The 21,409-nt window shown below is 44.8% G+C and overlaps 1 protein-coding gene across 1 annotated transcript in view; it reads right to left on the reverse strand.

Moving 5' to 3' along the window:
- Positions 1 to 630: 630 nt before the first annotated feature.
- The window catches only part of EXT1 (exostosin glycosyltransferase 1), a 275,604-nt gene continuing 254,825 nt past the window's right edge, over positions 631 to 21,409 (reverse strand). The window contains exons 5-11 of the mRNA XM_008689279.2: positions 20,820 to 20,952; positions 18,270 to 18,388; positions 17,028 to 17,123; positions 11,943 to 12,032; positions 6,500 to 6,660; positions 4,191 to 4,362; positions 631 to 1,171 (exon numbers count right to left, since the gene is read on the reverse strand). Of these exons, the coding sequence (XP_008687501.2) occupies positions 986 to 1,171; positions 4,191 to 4,362; positions 6,500 to 6,660; positions 11,943 to 12,032; positions 17,028 to 17,123; positions 18,270 to 18,388; positions 20,820 to 20,952 (957 nt within the window). The 3' untranslated portion in view covers positions 631 to 985. The remainder of the gene's footprint in view (positions 1,172 to 4,190; positions 4,363 to 6,499; positions 6,661 to 11,942; positions 12,033 to 17,027; positions 17,124 to 18,269; positions 18,389 to 20,819; positions 20,953 to 21,409) is intronic.

Below are 21,409 nucleotides of genomic sequence, written 5' to 3' on the forward strand. Positions count from 1 at the left end.
TTCACAAACATCAAGAGCTTGTCTTGTGACTCCTGGTCTGCCACCGACATATTCATTGTTCCTCTGCCCCTAAACCAAAGCCTTCCAGCTCTCAGCAGCCCTGTGTCAATGGTTCAATGCATAATCTAGCCCACGTCCCTGAAGAGCCTTGGGTTACTGTTGTGGGTCAATATTTCCACCTCACTAATATGATGGTGGATATCCTGGATGGTTCCTCGTGTAAACTGAACATTCTTAATTAACCTAGTGTTTTCTTGGTCCTAATCGCGCCCCCCCCCCCCGATGCAAAAGATGATCATACCTCTAGATCTCAGACATAAAGTTTTCTGTTCCACTGTCTACCTGGAGGTCATGATACTTTCTCTCATGCAGCAACATATTAGAGACAGAAGTTCAAGTGGACCTGCAAATTCGAAGTGGAAAACAATTTGCACTGGCAAAGTGGAATAATGAACTTGTCTTAACTTATGCTTGGTTATTTCTTGACACTGGGTGGAGTGACTTCTTGTGTCTTCCATGAAGTCTAAGCATTTGTAACCGCAGGAAACCCTGCATGACCAACGGCAATGATGTTTGTGGGAAGAAGAGTAGCAGCTTTGAAATACTCACAACCAACACAATTTTGATTAAAGAAAGAACTCTGGTTTTTAATAGTTTCGATCATTAAAAAAGTTTAAACCTGCATAGCAATCATTTCAAAAATAATTATTTAATGTTCCATAATTAAACTGTACACAACCTAGTCTTGGGACAGAGAAGCCAGTGAGGTGAGTTTGGAGCAGTCCTGTGCAGTCCCAGGAGCCAGGAGTCGAGTTTTCATTGGCCTTTTTTTTTCCTTTTTTCCTTTTTTTGTCATTCTGTTCATCTAAGATTATTTGGATGCTTGGCACAATCTGGCTCCGCTGCTGAGCAGATCTGCACTGGGAAGAGAGAGCAGCTTGACCCCGTCCCTTCTCGCTTCCCCTCCCCCACTTGGCTGGATTCTTCAAAGTCGCTCAATGTCTCGGTATTTCTTCCTCAGAATAGAGACCTGGTCTTTAAAGAGGACAGGGTCGAGCCTCATCTGCGAGTGGATCAGCGGCATGTAGCCAAACCAGCTGGCAAACGTATTCATGCAGCTCTGTCGCTGGGCAAAGTGGTCAGGGTCAGCCCAGCGGGAAGCCCGAGAAGTCTGGGGAAAGGGAGACAAACCAGGAAGACAGTGAGAGACGTGCAAGGTACGATGGGAACACTGCAGAAAACCAGAGTCAGGTTCAAGGGCAAGCAGCAGAGCTTGGGGTCTGGACGGGCCACCACACCTCCCCTGCGCCTGGGGAAGACGCAAGCACCAGTCCTGGCTTTCAGCTTTGCCAGAAGGTTATCCCCCCAAAACGCCGTGTTCCTTGATGTTAAAAACATACAAACAAAGCTCCACGTTGACTGATTCTCTGGTCTGGGAATGATTTATCAGTTGAGCCTCAACTAGTACGGTCAGTAAACATAAAACTTCTCTTTGTACTTGTGAACAAATACTAATGACTCACAATGTGTTTATGGTTTCGAAGACAGTTTTCTAAAACCTTCTGGTTGACTTGGTTGATTCTGGGTAAGCAGAAAAGACGGCTACCATCTCTTTAGCCCTCTGTGTTTGCCTGAAGGCTGGTTAAATATTTTTAGACCACGCAGAGGACACTGAATAAAAAGCAAGCCTTAAATGATGTAAGTGCTGAAATTTCAATAAGCACCATGTCATTAAAACCACATTTTTATGAAACAAAGAAAAAGGGAGCTACCGGATTATGGGGGAACCACTCCCCCCATTCATCCACAGGCAACCGAACAACGACGTATATACGCAAACATGTGTGTTCAATGTGTTTTTATGCTCATGCATTGTTGGAAAATGCTTTCACAGGAAGGTACATTTTACTGTGAGAGTCACTCAGAGTCACTTAAAAACCATAAGCGTCAACGTGCTTGAAAGGAACCACTGAAGGTCAATACAGATGTCAAGTTACCTCTGAGCAACAGAATAACAAACACAACACTACTTCTGAAGTGTTTCCATGAAGCTCATTGAGCCTCATCACTACAACCTGGTCAAGTTACCTCCCCAGTGGGGTGATACCAACCCCACTGGAGGAAGCAGGTTCCGGGAAGTTACACTTACTTGCTCAAGGCTAGAAAGGGGCAGAGCTCAGGTGCCACCCTTTACCATGTATACTATGAGAACTCGACTTGGTAAGCCAGAGAAAGTTTCTAATGAAGCTGACCAGATGAGTTCGTATCAGAGCACACGGTCCCAAAGGGACCTCATTTTGTTCCCAAGATGGCATGGGGCCAGGCTGCCTACCCCCGGGCAACTGCACGCATATGCAAATGGACTAGTGTTAAGAGCTCAAGCTTATTCTTTCTCTTTTTTTCACAAGTGCAAAAAAAAAAAAAAAAAAAAAAAGGAATTCAGAATCATCCAAATATCATTTTTGCCTGTAGATTTTAACATTTATTTTGGGTCAACCAACATATTAGAGAAGATATATTTCCTGTGTAATAAAAACATAATCTTATTAGCACATAATATCCTTTTACTAGTCATGCATTCAATAAACTAAAATGCATGATGGGGGGGCATATACAGTACATGTCTAACTAGACACATCGAGTTATATCTAATGCTGAATTGACATTTGTCCCAAAATATGTGTAACATCACTTGAAATACTGGTTTGGTAGAATTAGGCAAACCTATGAAAAGAATATAAAACGAACTCCTAAGGAACCATGTGTTATCAGAGTTGCACTCCTAATGAGCGTATAACCTCAGGGAAGTTCACAGAACTCTCTGAGCAAACAATAGTAAAGGAATGTTGTGTCCTTAAATGACAAAGATAAAAATGCCTGGGCCCACAGTAGCCACTCAATACGTCTTGCTTGAATTGGAATAGTCTGTTAGTCTTAAAGATGAGAAATTCTTGCAAATCCTCTTGCTTGTTCTTTAGTAGTTAGAGGGAAATAAAATTTTCCACTAGACTCACTGCTCATTAAGGACAGCAGCTCTGCCATAACCAGTATCCAGACCAGTGCCCGATAATCTGTACATGTTCGTAAATACTGAATTATGAAATTCTATAAACTTAAGATCCTGCATGATTTTTGCTCTTACTAAATTTAGTGAACGAATCCATCACTTGTGTTAACATGAGGTCTGGTTAAGTTTTCCTTTGCAAAAGCTAGATCTGTATAGAATTTTCAATAATGACTGGAACAAGGCACATGGAAAACCCCGAACAACCGAACCGACGAACCCTCAAGTACGTCGTTCCGGGTTGACCAAATGCTGTTGGATTCTCCGTGATTTATCTTGGGTGGATCTAAATGGTCTATGGGTTTTTGATTTCTTCTGTATGGTTTTGGGCTCCGTCCAAGACGAATAAAGGTGGATGAGCCTCGGCATTTCCAGATCAGCCCGACACAGGAGCTGGAGGTATAAAATAAGGAGCAGCAGAAGGAACAGAGCCTGGGATTCAACTCCCACTTCTGCCTTTAACACTAGGTGACTTGTGGCAAAATGTTTAAATTCTCTGGGTCCTCATTTTCTTACTTGTAAAAGAGAAAGTTGGATTGGATTTTCTTGCAAGTATCTTTAGTACTAAACGTGCGTGACTCAACAATACTTTACTTTCATAAAAGTTTTCATACATGTTACCTCAACCCTGTGAGGTCGATTTTTACCATTTCCATTTTAGAGATGAGCCGACTGAGTCTCAGAAGGTAACGGACTTGTGTAGAGCTTCTGGGTGCTAGTTCCAGGTGAAAATCAAGGACTGTGATTCCTGGTCTGTCACCACGATGCCCACCCAACTCAAGAGCCATCACCAGAAGGCTGTGCTGAGGACAATATCACTAGCTATTCACCAAACAAAGCACCTACAATAAACTTACATAAATTCTCTGTAGGTCTTTAACTCTGGAGAAGGTTGCTATTTCTCATGCCCAGTTTGTAGGTTATATGAGAGCTTTTACATTCTCGACAGAAAGATACTCTTGACTTACGTCTTCCCAATCATCCATGTACCAACCCTATACCCCCTTGGGGCTTTTAGATATTTTTTAAAAATTTCCTCATTATCCCTCCTAGAGGAACGATGAGTCCTCATTACCCCGGCTGAACCACCAGCGAGCAAAGCAGGAGCGGAGAGTTCTAGTCTTACCTGCCCCATCATTGTCTCCTTATACTGCTTCTTCTGGGTGACTTTGATTGGAGGCAATTTTGTCACAGCAGACACCAGGAAATTCATGAGAATGTCCTCACAGTTGGCCAGTTGGTCCACCATGTTCTTCAGGCTGGCTGGCAGGTAATGGGTGTACAGGTAGTGATAATATCTGTAAAAGCCAGATAGGTTTCATTGGTGGCCGTCATTCTATAATCACAGGCGGTCTTCTTTGACAGGAAACCGATACTTTTGGTTGAATCCCTAACCATATCATGGATGATGATGATGATAGCCACCACTTATATGGTGCTTATTATATGCCAGATGATGTTCTAAAGTGCTTTATAACAAATTCCCCATATAATCCTCTTAAGGAGCCTATGATGTAGGTACTATTATTATCCTTGCTCTACAGATAAGGAAATAAGGTCCAAGAGATACACATAGATGCAGATATTGCTTGGCCCACCTGACTTTAATATCAGGGTGGTTGGTTAGAAACTGAATACTTGGATGGTAAGAGAAGTTACTTACACATAATCTGTATAGCCTTACAAACTGCTTTACAATTTTAATGACTGGCTTAATCAGAACTGTATTCAATGCTATTCTATAACTCTGAGTCCAACAGTATACTATTCCATCTTTGTGGTCTATAAACCATATTATTTTGACACTGTTAGAGCAAAACCCTAATTAATCTGGTGGTCAATCATTATGGAGGACCCACAATTAAGTTGAATTCTTTCTCACTCTACTATTTTTTTTAAGAGGGACATAACAGCATATACTTATAGGAAAAATAACTTGAATGCATCAGATTCACTGAGTGTTAGTGGCAGGGAAGAAAGGGGAACAATGAACTTTTAAGAGGTAGGGTCTTAAGATAAAAATTCAGCCCACCTAAATGCTTATTCCTTATGCACTTCCAACTCTGTCCCTGAGATAGCAAGATTCTCTATTCTTTACTAAAAGAGCCGAGGCAGAAGAATGGATGAAAATGACTGAGTCAGTAACGTTAACCATCTACACTCACTGATTTGGCAATCTTACCCAAGTTCCCTGGCTTTAAAGACCAAATATATTCAAACAACTCCCAAATGTGTTATCTCCATCCCTGCTGTTTTTCCAACATACCCTTTTGGATGTCTTAACATGCCCAAGACTGAACTCCTTTATTTTCCCTAATACCTAATCCACCTATAAGAGCTCTCCCCATCTCTTGATGGCTTCTCTATCCTTCCAGTCCCTTAGATAAAAAAACGAAACGTAATCATCAAACCCTATATTCACTCTGTCTAGACATCATGCTAGAGCATCTTCAAAATATGCCCATAATCTGATCACTACTCACCACTTCTGGCTCCCAGGCTCCATCATCTTTTGCCTAGATGTCAGTCACCTCCTAATAGGTCTCCCTGCTTCTACCCTGGCTCCCATGGAGTCTGCTCTCAACACAGCACCCAGAGTGGATGCCTAAAATACAAAAAAGATGCCTCTTCTCTGCTCAAAGCCCTGCACTGGCTCCCATGTCAGTCAAAGGAGAGTGAAGTCCTCATGATGGGCAGCAAGTCCTGCATCTGAGCCCTCATGACCTCTCTCTCCTGCTTTCCACTCTGTCTACTCTCAGCACACTGGTCTTCCTGATATTCCTCCAACATTCTGGCTCAGCTGTTCCCTATACCAGAGCACTCTTCCTACAAAAATCCTCTTGGATGATTTCCTCTCCTTCTTTCAAGTCTTGGCTCTGATCTCACCTCTTCAATGGGGATCACTGGCCACCCTCGAACCTCCCCTCTACCTTCAGCATTCATGATCCTTGACCTGCTTGACTTTGCCTTTTTGCTGTATAACTCACCCCCTCAACCTATTATAGAATTATTATGAATACCGTGTCCTCCCTGTGTTGGAATAGAAAACCTACTTAGACGAGAAAATTTTTTTTTAACTCTATGGTAAATCCCAAGCACTTAGAACGATGCCTGAGGATGCACGATTGAGTACGTACTCTTGCTGCTGTTATTCTAAATGTCTGGCTACTCAAAACACGTGAGTGTGTCCTCCAACTCCAGACGACGTGAAGAGGTCACTCTACCACTATTTCTGGGAATGCAGTAAGCCAGGGGGTTGTACTGGTTTCAAAGACACATGCCGGCCACACTGACAGAACTTAAACAGCAACGCAAACTAATTTTTGTTAATGTTGTTAACGAGATTTGGCCCAAGTTCCTCTTTACGCAACAGCCGGTACCCACGATAGAAGGAGTTATGTAAAAATCGATACGTGAGATATCGAAATTCCTCACTTGTGGTAAATAGCAGCTCCTGTCAACACCATGGAGTAGTCGTTTGTCCACTTGGACGTGTACCCCCACCGCTCCTTAGAGTTATCCCAGAAATGGCTGCGCGCCGGGTACCCCACAATCCTCTCGGGGAAGCTCTGCCACACGGTGAAGGCAAAATCCACCTGCAGGCAGAACACAAGCCAAACAAGCAATCAAGAGTGTTAACAAATGTCAACAAAACGTTACCTCCCCCGCTAACTCACGACGCTAAATCCCAGGACTGTGGCGCAACATTAATTCCATGTATTCATCAGCAAATTAAACTGACTGCTTGACATTTTGCCCCGTAATTATGCACATTTTAATGTTTTCTGTTGAAGAAACTTCAGATTAGTGCCGAAATGAATGAAGAAGAGAAAATGCTGATATGTCCTTTAGAATCCCGTTTGTTCAAGCAAAAACACAAGTCAAAAAAGCAGTTGCGGTCTGCTCCTCCTCCCTCCCCGGTGCACGCGACCACTGATTCATGCGAGGCACAAATACATCTGTTTTTATAAACGGGAGATTTCCTACATACATCCAGAGTCTGAATATACAGCATGCATCACGACTAGCATAGAGCAAAGCCAAAGCGACTAAAATAAAAGCATCCTCTTAAGAGCCAGAGAAAAGATGTTTAAAAACCAAACAAGTTCTAACAGGAATTCAGAGCAGGTATCACAGAGAAATGTAAGTCAGGCCTCTCAGGTTTGAAGAAGCTCAGTGAAAAGGAAATCTAGAAAAGGCATCCACAACGAGAAATCACTAAGAGTAAGTGGGGAAGAGGCCAAGCGAAGCCACACGATTATTTTAAAGAAATTGCAGGTAAACGACTGTCCGGGGCTTATCATAACCCAAAGCAGGTACTTCTCAACCTGCTAAAACCCGACATTTATAATTAGCAAACGGTCTATTTTCAAATGTGTGAGCTAACTTCTGACTTGCTATGATTGTTTGACAAACGATAAAGAAGTACACAAAGCAAAAAAAAAAATTAAAACAGTAACAGCAAATAATCACATAATGCTTCTTGTAATCATGTAATGCTTTGGTGAGAGTACTTACACATTTTCACTCATGGAATCCTCACAATATAACCCTGTGAAGTAGGTAATTTTAGAGTCTCAATTTACAGAGAGGGAAGCTAAGGTTTATGGAGGTGCAAGTCGTTTTCCTGAGCTAGTAAGTGGCAGAGTCAAGAGTTAAACCCAGCCATCTGGTTTTGAATTTGGTATGTACTGTTACCATAGCCTCCTTTTTATCTCTGTTGCTACAGTACTGAGACAATTTAACTCTTACACAGGTTACACATTCAGTCTACAACCTTTCTTTTCTTTTTTTTTTTTTAAAGATTTTATTTATTTATTTGACAGAGAGAGACAGCCAGCAAGAGAGGGAACACAGCAGGCAGAGTGGGAGAGGAAGAAGCAGGCTTCCAGCGGAGGAACCTGATGTGGGGCTCAATCCCATAACGCCGGGATCACGCCCTGAGCCAAAGGCAGACGCTTAACGACTGCGTCACCCAGGCGCCCCAGTCTACAACCTTTCTTATCTCTTCTCCATAAGCCATGCAAATGGAAGTTTTGTTGATTCCACAAATATTTCTGGTCACAGTGCTGGGATGGTGGCTGGGAACGGAGTGATGTTGCCAAGTCCAGTTCCTACCTCCCAAAGGTTGAAAAGCAATAACTATTTGCAACAGCCAACAGTGGAAACAACCCAGGTTCTATCAACTGACAACTACATAAACCAACCATGGTATATCCATACAACGGAATATTACTCAGTTCTAAGAAGCGACGAAATACTGCGAATACGGATGAGCCCTGCACACAGTGTGCTGAGTGAAAGAAGCCACCCACGAAAGGCCACATATTGTATGAAATGCCCAGAAGCAGTGAATCCACAGAGACAAAAAACAGGTGTGTGGTTCAAAAAGCTAGGGAGTGACAGATGAGTGGACACGGGGTCTCCTTTTCGGGTGATGTACATGTTTCTGAATAAGGCAGAACTGATGACTAACCAGAATCGTGAATGTAGTAAATGCCACTCAATTATTTGCTTTAAAATGGTTAACTTCATGTTGTGAATGTTACCTCCATTAAAAGAACAAAGCAAATCAGTCTAGATCAGTAGTTCCCAAGATTTTACCATATGCACAACATCATTCCCTTTTTGCCACATAACCACACGATACAAACACTTCTTTCCTATTGTTCTTTAAACTACCCATGCTTGCTTTTTCCCCCCCATTAGCCTCGTCCGAGGTAAACCTGTCAGTGAAACCCTAGGTTTGCTTGCTGGCTATATTGTTTTCTAACAAACAGTAAATATAATTGCTGAAATACACCTGCCATGAACCATGCAAAACTAAGTGCACATACCATCTTTCGAGAACACTGGCCTGAGGGATCTATGAGGGTCCTTTTATCTCTGAATCCTTTGGCCCTAGAAGTCACTATTTTTGTGAACAGCCGTATATTCAAATTTTTACGAAAATCTAGTTTGGCCCCCTAACTCAAGATAAGACAGCCTTAAGAATATAGCTTGCCCCCACCCCCTCCAAAATGAAAACATCCAGAAAAAAGGTAGGGTGTTGGAAAATACATTAAGAAAGTCTATTGGGACAGGGGGCATCTCAAAGCCAGTAGCAGGGGAGTGGACAGTATTTGCCCAAAGATGGCAATCGGGTTGTGATAACCGGCACGCCATCACTGGCGCTCGACACTAATGGTGACAATTGATGGGACTGTGTATTATGCAGCCCATCGTCAAAGATTCATGCCTGGCTGTCAGCGCTCTTTGGGGTTTTCCATTATTCTTTGAAAAGGAAACACACACCCTGGCAACTCCTACAGAACCCGATGGGGTTTTTTCATCACATGAATTTCTTACTATCTCAAAGCTGTTTCAAGTCATTTCAAAGGAACTCAAAAGTAAATTCAGATAAAACTATGATTCTTGTGATAGTTCTGCTTTCCGAAGATCATTAACACATCAAAGGAGGCAAAGGTCAGCATACGGCTTTTTCTCTTAAAAACCAACATCTGTTTTCTTTTGAGAATTTGCAGCAACTCAGATAAATGTAAATAACTGTAAACCAACTATATCTAATACCCTTTACAGAATGCTGTTTAAAAATCTAGCCTTAATACTACAGAGAGGCATTTACACAGGCGAAGACTCCTTAGAGAGGAAATAAAATGAACCACCATCTCTTCACTTAAAAAAAGAGAAGTCCTTTGTCCCTGACCATCTTGGGTGACAATCACTCCACGATCAGCAGGCAAAAGCAGACCAGACCACCGGCCTCTTATATTTACATATCACTTTCTATCCACACTGACTTCTAATTACTCCATGTAGGTCACACGTTCCTCCCCGCATGGACTGAGCGGCAAGAATTGCTGGTCTTTGAAAAGAAATTCACCAGCCCATGCAAACATCACAGAAGCTGAAAGAGATCTGACCATGGGACAGCAAAAAACAACACTAGAGTAGGACTGACTGCCTTCTTTCTGCCCAGGCGAAGGAAGACGTAAGCTGCATGAGTACTGCAGGTCAAAGGACAAGGATTTAAATATACGCCATCGCTGTCTTGACCACATGTTCTGGCGATGTGCCGTCTCCCTGTGTCTGCCCTCCAAGGTCCACTTTGGAGCGCTACGGATGGCACAGCCGGGTCTTCCTGACAGGCTGGTGGCCGACGGGGTTAGGTCAGTGGGAGTGGCCCGCAGGAAAACGGAGGTGGGACAGAGAGCGAGAGGTCAGAGTATTTCTTCCTGGCTCCCGCCTAGGTCTGGCATCAGAGCTTCGGGCAGTTGCCTCACCCCTCCGTGGTCAGAGCTCCCGTTGGGCAGGTCCTCTCCCCAGTTCCATCTCTCAGAGACTCTGAAACACTACCTCCTTCAGACCTGGGTTGGAGGGGCTGCTACTTATTCTTGCCACCCTCCAGGTACTCAGCGTCCTTAACCCCACCCACCTACGTCATCCCAGAGTCCTTCGCTGGAATCACCTGACTTGAACTCTGTTTGCTGCCCACACTCGGAGGGCTATAGGCAGGAACTGTGTGACCCAAGTACCCGGCACCAGAGGAGATCCCTCGATCGATCCTTGTGCAGTGAATGTGCGCCTCGGATGCCAGCTTCCCTTGCAGGAAGCAGCAGAAACGGTGAGCTCGAGCGTCGCATACCCTGTAGTCCATAGCTGCCGTTCCCCTTGAACATTAAACATACTTTCTCCTCCCCCACACTCCGTTTCTCCTGCTGACTTGCACAGGACACAGTTGGCTGTGTGTTCACACTTTAATCCCCTCAGCATGCACCCCTGCAATCATTCATTCACCGAGTATTTATAGAGCCCGGGCTGCAGAGAAGCATTTTACCAAGGTGAGGCCCAGGGCATTTTGTCCTGGGGTTGGTTTAGGCTGCACATAATGTCTGTTCAACTCCATCTGATGGCAATTGGAGGCATCCATGGAATTTCGAGAAGGAGACAGTGGGACTCCTAGCCTAGGTTAACACAAGTGCCAGCGACGTGGGTGGCAGGCCATTAGAATCAGACTGGCGTCCAGGACCGTGCATGCTGGTAAGCGTCGATGTTTAAATTGCAAAGAAAATGATTATGAATAAGAGGGGAAAAGAAAGGGAAAGGTATCAGTAGCTCAGCCTCCACACTTTTTAGCAGCTTCCATTAATAATGCATTTCCGATACATGACATTTTTATAGAACTGTCTTTGGTCCCCTCGATGGTTGAAAGTACGGTTTCTGGGATCAATACTCACTCGAGTTGTAAAAATTGGTTTTCTATCATATCTATCTCTCCTCCTCTCTCTCTCTTGCTCACACGTTCTTTGGGCAATCTTATTTTTGGCACAAATACCTGAACATCTGAAATAGCAAGGATCTCCCGTCTCAGTCTTAAAGTGAAACCGTTTGCTCTTGTGTGAGTGAAAGAAAATGGGCGCTTTAAACCGAGACAGAGAGGCCGCCTTCGGAACCCAGAACAGTGCTCCCTAACAAACGCAACACAGGCATTCGGATCGCTGGGGAAGGATGGGCTGTTTGCTCCGGACCGTGTGCTCTCACGATGGTGTTCAAGAGAAGCAGGTGCCCCCCCACCCCTTCTGGGTTCCGCACACCTGCCCTTAGCTGTGCTGTCAAAAACAAACGGAGGGCAGGCAGGAGGGGAGACGTGAGGCCCAGACGTGCAAATGAGGAGCCAATTAGCAGAGAAAACAAAGGGGAAAATGTCCTCTTCCTCTTCCTGGCGCCAAGTGGGGGCAAGGTGCTCACAGGAACTGGGCCGATTAAAACTGACGCTGCAGGAAGTTTTGAAAAAGGTTTCAAGTTGGCCACGGCAGCCTTGGGTTTGGGGCAACTGCCTGAAGAGCCCGCCGCCCGCTCCTCGGGTGGGGGTGCTTACCTCCGTGGTTGAAAGCACAGTGTCCTCATCGAGGCTGAGCACGGCGTCTGTGACGATGTTGTCATAGGGCAGAAAACGGCTGCTCATAACCTGGGAGTGGGTGGGAAGCAGACAGGAGGGAAGGAACGAAGGAAAAGAGAGGTAAATTTAGAGACCTGTTTTCAGGAAAATTCCCCCATCCTCACCTTCAAAAAGAATGTTCTGCCACCATGTCACCCCTCAACATTGAAGACTTCCATTTCCCATCAGTGTAGAGTGATTTGTTCAACAGTTATTGGGCGCCTGCTGTGTACCGACACCTCGCTGGTCAAAGGGAGTACACAAAAGTAAATAAGACATATTCTCTTGTCTCGGAGGAGTTCACAGTCCGCAGAGACATCAAGACGCACACGATCCGTCCTCGCCTGCTGTGGACAATGCCAGGAGAGCGGAGGATGCAGCCACCAGCCGCTCGGAAGGAAGGATGAAGGCCTCGTAGAGAAAGTGACACTGAAGTCGACTTGATGGATAGGAATTCACCAGGTATACACAGACGGGAGGCAGAACCAGGGCTCCGCGCAGGTGGAGGCACAGAGGAGAGAGCCAGCACCCTGAAGCCTGGCGAGTGTGGACGGATGGAGCTGTGACTCCAAGCGTGGGGTACACACCCCTGGAAGGCCACGTCGTTTTAGCAGGTGCACAGAAAAACATTTAAAAATTCTCCTCTTTACTGATGTTAGCATCGATTAGAAAAAAATACACACACCTGTATCAGCAACTACAGCAATAACAGGTAGTAGTAAAGTTACTTAAAGATCATCTCACTGACACGAAAAGTAAGCTGATTTACAGACAAATGTTAAATAAAAAATAGCACATGTGGCCTACGGACGTAGGCGAATTGTGAAAGTACTATATGAATAAAGTTTGGGCAGCTCCAGGATAAGGCACGGTGCAGCGTGTGCAGGTGTGTCTGGGGTGAGGGCTTTGGGGATGAGAGGACCAGCTGGAAAAATTAAGACTAGAAAGACTTAGGGGCGCCTGGATGGCGCAGTTGGTTAAGCGTCCGACTCTTGGTTTCGGCTCAGGTCATGATCTCGAGGTCTTGAGATCGAGCCCTGCCTCAGGCTCTGCACTCAGTGCAGAATTTGCTTCAGATGCTCTCTCTCTCCCTCAGCCCTTCCCCCTGCTCGTGCTCTCTCTCTCTCAAATAAATAAATCTTTAAAAAAAAAGAGAGATTTCTCTGTGACAGTCATACCTTAAACCTCTGTGTTGAATGTACCACAGAATAACTAACCATGAGAATGATAAGAATAACTAACATTGTAAGAATATTTACTATGTGCCAGAAAGGTTCCAAGTTCTTAATACACATCATCGCGTTTCTTCTTTGTAATAACCCCATTTTATGGCCGAGAAAGCTAAGGCATGGGAAGATTAGGTGTCTTGCTCAGGATGGACCCATCAGCATTTCATCCCCCACGATGGGATTCTATAGAGCACCTCAGCCACTGTGCGACACTTGCCTCAGGTTTGAGAAGGACCTCAAAAGTGAATTGGGGGGCACATAAGGCAACCTCATATCCACCACCTTCCTCTGGAAGTTATAGCAACAGTTACGACATCCTCTCTAAATTCACACTTGGACGCCAAGAGAAAAGACACACTTGCCATCAACTCTCAAGGCACAAAGGCCAGGGAATGCAACAGTTGGACACTGGAGATAAAGGGACAAGGGAGATCCTTAACCTGGCTGCCAAGGGTGTGCTCTCCACAAATCCGAGGACCCCCACCCTCAAGAAGCTCGAGCTTGTATTTACAACAAGAAGCCAGCTGATCTGTGAGATTTGGTTTCCACACCTGTGAAGTTACTGGAGGGCTTCTGACATTAAAGGATGGGAAGTGCCCACTATTTTCCATCTCTGGGAGCTCAAGGGATGTATCTACAGCATAAATGGCTCCAGGGTCTGCTCCTATACATCTGTCAACTGGGTCAAGTTTTCTTTTTCTTTCTCAGGCTTTCAAAATAAAATAAAATATAAAGCGATCAGCAACCCCATATACACGGTGCTCAGAAATCTCAGCCTGAAGCAATTCTCCTGATACTGTTTACATGTCTACTGACTAACACAGAAACCATTAGCTGCCAGCTTAGCGATGCCCTGACCTTTCCCTTGTTAAGTCTATAGGGGAGAGCTGCACAGACAAGGCCTATAAATTCAAAATAGAATTTTGCAGCCAAAGCAGCGAACACATCAACTCTAAACTCAAGGCTAGATATGGAAATGTACAATGGGGAATGAGCAGGACCTATGACTTCCCCCCCATTACGTTCCCAGCCACTGGTTTTATAAAAGGATCCATTTCCTTTTTCTGAACTTGTTCATCTACAGAGGTTATGAGCCCATCATCCAGCCACTTCGAATTCCAGTGTAGAAACTAGACTCTCTCTTCCAAATACCTTGCCTCAGCCACATTCCAAAATTTGAATGGTTTAACATGAAAGGGACTGGTGTACTTAGAAAGTCAATCCTGATTGAAATGGGTTCTTGCTTCTTAGTTCATGTAGGAAATACTTAGCTACCGTATACCAGCCCAACCCCTTCTGGAATTAGCAATCATGGATAGGAAATGACCAAGACTCAAGTTTATTGTCTAATAAGAAGATAAGGAATATCCTTAAGTAATTATACAAAGCTCAGTCTGAGTTAACATCTATCGAGCACCCACCATGTGCATCCACACCTCTGGTTGCATTTACAAGTCTAGGATCGTGCCATTTGATCTTCCAGCAACCCTGTCTTTAGGTATTATGATTGCTTCCATTTACTGGAGGAGGAATCGAGGCACAGAGACTTAAATAACTTGCTTTAAAACCCATAATACAAACTGTAACGTTCCAATGCCTCCCAGAAGAGTAGCTGACATTTAGTGGACCCTGGGTGCATCACAGGCCCAGGGCTAAGCACCTGTAATGCACTATCTCACTGACTCCTCCAAATGGGCCCAAGTCTTGGCTGAGGTTCCCCAGAATACAGAGCCTGAAGTGATACTTAATTAAGTAGAAATGCTTTACGAGGTGGTGCAATCCCAGGGCAGTGAGAGTGAGGGAAAAGGAACGGCCCACTGCAATCAGTGGCCGAGGTGGAGGCTAGTACTCAACAAATGGCCAGAAGCCCAGACACAGAAATGGCTGGGAGAATGTACGACACTCGATCTTAGCCAAAAGGCCAAGAAGCAACTGATACGGCTGGGAGAATGTGAAATATCTTATAAGCTACATCTGATCGAGCCACCATCTTGTACATAAACTGGGACTACTCACAGAGTGAAAATAAAAAAAATCAATCAATGAATCTACGTGTGGAATGCAATACTAGCCATAGAAGCCAGAATGGCTCCCAGTCAGTCCGAGTGGATCCTGTTTGAATATCCTGACACAGTCAAAGGAAGACTTATCTACCAGAAGGAGATCCAGACACCCATGGAAGCACAAACAATGAATTCCCAAGTCCAAAGCTGACAGCACGCACCTGAGCAGTGTTCAGGACCTTGGGCACTGGCACTGGGGAGACAGACATATGGGATCGTAGGCAGGAAATTTCTGTGCGCCAAGCCTTTTGTGAAACCACAGCTATGGTGAGATGGACTTCATAAGGGTAAGTAAGACCCATGCTGAGAGGCAGGTGATTTTCTAATGCCCCCCTTTACTCATTAAATGCTTACAAAGCAGCTCTTGGATAACCATGTTGCTTGACTCTAGCCCTGTGAATGCTGGGACTTTATCTGTCATACCGCGTCCTGTGTTCCAACATACTGCTGTGACGCCCAGCACAGAGCAAGAGGTCATGTGCTGGAAATGAATAGATAATGCACTAATCATTGTGACCACGTGACAGCTGTAATTCTCACTGTATCACGTGGAATTACATGAAACTGCCACTTTGAGCAAGCCAAATGATGATTTTCAAATGGTTTGACCTAACTGATATCTTTTATCCTGGCTCAAAGATCTTTTACTTAGTATGAGACAATCTCCCGAGATCCGCCTTCTCGGGGACTGACAAAGATGTCTCCTTGATGACATGCTTCACCAATCTGTTCCGTTCAGTAGCAACTAATTTCTTCACAATGGATATGATCTACAAGGGAGCAACAAGCAGAAAAAAGAACTCACCCCTGGCTGCCAACAGCAGAAGAAACTCCAAAGAGGAGGTAGCATGGGAACAGGGGCTTGAAGAATGCATGGAAATTTTGATAACAGAGATAAAGCACTGAGAAGGGATGGTCAAGACTTAGAGCAAAAGGGAAAGACAAGAATTAGAGGCAGGAGGGGACACAGTGCAATTTAGATAACCGTGAATGACCAAATTTGGTGAGAGGACAGGGCCTGGGTGGGGGAAGCAAAGAGAGAGAAGGCTGGCAAGGCTGGCCAAGGCCAGATTACACATGGCCTCAAATGTTAATTTCAAGCATTAGCAAACAGAGTCCCTTAAGGCTGAGAGATGATTAGAAGATCATTCAGTTCTAGGCAAAATGAATTGGAGAACGGAAGCAAGGGGCCAGCTAGGCAGCACGCGTGGGTCTCCAATGGAGACGCCCAAACGGAATTAAAATGCAAATGTCCTTTTCAAGATAAATGTGAGGACGAGCCACTATTCTGGAAGACACAACTGATCCAGATGAACCAGCTAAGCAAACCCCACGCGTGGCCACCATCAGCGTCGTCTTGACCCACATCATTTCCACGAGGGTCACTACCGCCAGGCCCCGCAGTCATCGTATCCTCATAGCAACCCTAGGAATGTGTGTTATTACTTCCAGTTTGTAGACGAGGAGGAAACTGATGGTCAGAGAAGGAAAGTCGATGCGGGGCCACAAATCTCCTAAAAGGTGGTGTTAGGTCCTGTGATTCCCCAGTTCAAGAACCGACAGCTCTCAAAGCTGAGGATATTCAGGGACAGGGATAATTTTAGAAGAAAGAGTCCAGAGCCAGAAGCTCCCCAGGGGCAGGAAGAAGACGTCTAGGGCCAACGCCCACAGTGCCCCACGGAGAAACAAACACTCCACGGGGGTTCCCTGTTCAGGGTCCCTCCCCGTCCTACCTTGCTTTCTCCTTCAATGACGATGACAGGCACAGCCGTGGCAGGCCAGCGGTGTTTGGCTGGTAGGGGCTTGTCACAATTCCATAGAACTATGATCTGAAAGGGATGGGGGGCATGAGACGGCTTGGTAAGGCTGGCTTTAGTGAGGTTTCCACCCCAGTTTCTTCTCAGAGACAGACAGAGAGGGAGGATGCAGAGGCCTAAGCAAGGCAGACAGGCTGACATCAAACTTGAATTTTGAAGGGTCTCCTTTCCCTCCCACGTAATCTCCAGAACCTGGTCACCTCAACAACAAAGAGACAGAGGACAAGAAAAGTAACCTAAAAAAATCTGAAAAAAAAAACTGCATCAAGGGGGCAGGAGAAAGCTGGGGAGAAAAGAAGTAAATTTCAGGGTTGCAGAATCTTAATAAAGCGGTTTCTTAAATTCTAATATTGTTCGATGAATGAGATAACAACACTGACCAAATTAAACCAAAATGGGTAGCAGGCTCCGGAACGCTGGCTAGCAAGCAGTGCTACTCCAGACAGCGTGGGAGCGAGAATCCAAGATGGAGCTAGCAGGGCGAGCTCATGATCTGGATTCTCCAGAATGGCTGCTGATTTCTGTGACTTTATTATTTCCAATAAATGTGGTCGGTTCAGAAAGGCATACTTCAACATGATTTAATTCTTTCCAAGTTTGTAAGCCTCCTTGTACAACCTCATTTACAAACCAGAAAAGCCACTGTGAAAAGAGTACGGGAGTGACACTGATTTGGAAAATTTTGTTATCACAGATACAATCTCCTGCTCCCAGTTTTATAATGAAGTCATGGGTGCTCTGAAAGAAAAGCGGACACCTCCTGACACCAACAAGCGGGTTTCTTCTGTTGAAACTTCGTCTTCTGGGCCCTCCCATGGCATTTCTGAGGTTACTTTTACCCCTTTGACGTTTAAAAACAAAATAATGTCCTTACACGTTCTTTCAAGAATGTGTTGGTATATGTTCTAACCTTACCCCAGCGAAACATCTTTTTGTAACTCATCCCTTACCTGTGCTAAATTTCACTTCCAAGAACCGTTAGCTAAGCTGGTGAAAAGGGAGTAACAAGGCGTGACAAATGGAAGGGGAGTAACAGGGCATGACGTTGATGAGTCCAGGGAGCAGAGCACGGAGCAGGTAAGAGCACGGGTGGGGGTGAGGGGGTCTCCGGTCCTCGGAGCTGGAGGAGGCAGGTGCTGCGGTCCGCCCCCCACTCACCTGGGCACAGTACTGGGATTTGGCTGCAGCCATGACAAGCTTCAACACTGGCTGGGACTGAGAGACCAGGGGGGTCACTGCATGGATGACTGCAGTGAATTTGGAAGGGGGCTTTAAACCTGCAATAGAAACGGGAGAGGAGCCCAATGAAACACTGGAAAACGACACTTAGAAAATCATTCCTCCTCACTCCATTGCCTCGCCCTGAAGCTAATGTTCCCTCCTCGCATATTTTTCCTTTGCTCTTATGTCCCGACAGAACAGAAACAAGGTGAAAAGCTGCTAGTTAACTGCTGCCTGAGACCTTGATAATTTACAGCACCACGTCCACCTGTAGGTTCTTCCTCTGATAACCTCTTCCTCCCCTGCACCTTTGATCTCCCTTCGGCTTTTTAGGGACCCAAAGTCTGAACACGCACCCCACCACTCACCACTCTCTACTCCAAGAAGAGTCTACGCCAGCCACTTATAACTTAACGTGCATTTAAGAAAACGTGCTCTCTCCCTGGGTATTTGAATAGCTCTTATTCTTCATAATGGACGTAAGGTGGGCTTTTTTATTATTATTTTTTTGGACCGATTAGTACTATTTCCAATAATGACCAGGAAGTGGTAAAGGTTCAAAGAACAGCATCCAGAGCCTCACAGTCCAGGTTTGAATCCCTGTGCTACCGGCATTGGTGGTGGGATCTTCCCCTCGGTGTTTCCGCAGCTGTGAAATGGGGCTGAGAGTCAGAGCATCAAACCTATGGGGCTGTTAGGAGCATGGAATGTAAGGACTGAAGGCATACGAAGCAGTTAGAACAGGCCTCGGCACACAGTAAGTGCTCAGTATGTGTTCATGGGGATCCCTCACCACCATCATCATTTCAGAGCAGAAGCCTCCATGCTCTCGAGAAGCTCTTTTTGGGCAGCACTGACATAAACTGAGGGAAAAAGTACGTGACCCAGACCTCCGCCGCTGTGTGCTCTGAAGCCTGGGGTGGAAATATAGAAAACAAGCAGGAGCCACCGAAGAGAAAGCAGCGAGATGGCTTCTCCCTCGGAAGGAGGTTTTCTGGAAGAATTCACTAAGAAACTGGAGACATGTTTACAACCTTCTAAAACGTCACTAGTTTAGACCCAGGAATTTCTCATTTTGGTAGCTTCAATGCAAACAAGACTGTGCAGTGACATTCAAGTTAAGCTTTGATGTTGATAGAATAAAGGTAGGAATCAGACAACATCTACTAAAGGATTCTGCGAGTGTTTTGTAGAGCAAATTAGATCATCCCATTGGTACTTTAATTGCATGTTAGAAAGAAGCTGACTTCTCCACTTTCTAGAGACACATGCAAAACTTTGCTGAGGAAGAAGAAGAAATAGGGAGGAGGGGTTTTCTTTCTCCTGGTGAGGACAAGTCCTTGCTTTTACATGTTCCTGTGCTAGTTTAGGAAGCATCACGTACACACTTCTAACGTGCTCACTCCACATGAAGATCTCTGCTCTGCTGGAAATAATGGAGGCCTTTTGCTGACTGTGGCCTTATTTCGAAAATTACCAAATTCTAAATACATTATCCATGTGGGCCATTCACTGACTTTAATACAGTCCCCGTAACACGTTTGGTTTGGCTTAAAGGGTTCTTTGTCACTGGTTGATAGTTCACGCCACAACTTCTTTTTAAGTTTCTTTTTATCAGTTTCAAATTAAACACACACAACTCAAAACGAAAGGTGAGACTGTTATGGAGAATGTCGGGACGGGGTGGAAAATCTAGAGTCTTTATCCCACAGCGACTTGAAAGATGCTTCACTATGTCAGAGTTTCTCCATTCGGAACTGTGAATAAGGGGAATGCGTAAGATGTCACTAATGCTCGCACGAGTGGGGCTCCATGTACAGAACGTCGACAGCAGTAACAGGAGCCTTTTGGAGAGCTTTATCCCTCTGTCCTTTCCCTTTCCCCCACTATGATTAGACGAAAAGCTGCTTGAGAGCACAGATTGTATCTCAACCGACTTTCTGTTTCTACCACCAAGCATTGCATTAACGGAGCACCTAAGACTGAGCACAATAAATGTTAAGTGGGTGGACAGATTTGTCTCTTGTCTTCCATTCTTAAATCTGTCTTCTTCCCCTTTATTAATTCAATTTTTCTTTGGTAAGAGAGAGAGAAGTTGAGATTGCAGGAAAAAAAAGAAACTAGGGAGAGCTCTCCTGGTTCCATTTTATAAACGAGGAGATGTAAAATTATAGCAAACCCATTGTCATGTTCAAAATGATCTGTAATTTGGGGAGCCTATTTCTCAAAAAGGAATGAATCTACTGTATGTGAAGTCCAGCCGCTCAGACAAGAAAGGAGTTTTTCCATTTTGCAATGCACTGCTGGATTTACAATCCTTGATCCTGATACATCAGTCAGGACAGAGCTCTAGAAAGCCATCTCCAATGAAGGCTGGTAGGAAGACCCCTGCTCCCTGCTACAGAATGCAGAAATCAAGGGACTTTAAGTCTGGACAACATCTGGAGGGCAAACAAGGGGACAGCGCTCTGGAAGGAAATCACTTACCTAAATTAGCATAGTAGTAAGGAAAGTCTCCCAGGTAAGATGAATACTGTGGTAGTACGAACAATCCTCCAGGATGTTTGTTCCATATTAAACTGTTACGTGATATGTGCTTGAATATTCTGTCCTGAATAATCTAGAAGATAAAAACACAGTATATGGTGAGGCTGAGACCTTGACAGTATCTGATAAGGAGCATGTTCAAACCAAATGTGAGGAATGATGACCCTCAAAGTAGTGACTCTATCCCCAAATTCTCCACTGATAAAAGTGTCTGGGACACAGACAGTGTGACAGAGCAGTGGAAGAGTGGGAGAGAGAAAGAGATGAATTGTGGCTAATCCAATTTCCTAATTAAACTTCAGCTTTACCATAAATTAGACCTTGTCTTTCTATGATAGTAAGTATGTTCTCATTTCACAGCAGGGTGCATGGAACAGCTTCCTTGATGGCTGAGCATCTGACTGTGGTTCTAGATCCACACCAGGAAGATCTGAGATGTGCATGTGGAGACCGGGTTGGGAGTGTACAGAAGGCACGGAACATTCTAGAAACTGTTGACGTTCCAATCTGTTCTTTTCATTGAGGAGGCA

This window comes from Ursus maritimus, unplaced genomic scaffold (assembly GCF_017311325.1).
Source record: "Ursus maritimus isolate PB19 unplaced genomic scaffold, ASM1731132v1 scaffold_9, whole genome shotgun sequence".
Lineage (NCBI taxonomy): Eukaryota > Metazoa > Chordata > Mammalia > Carnivora > Ursidae > Ursus > Ursus maritimus.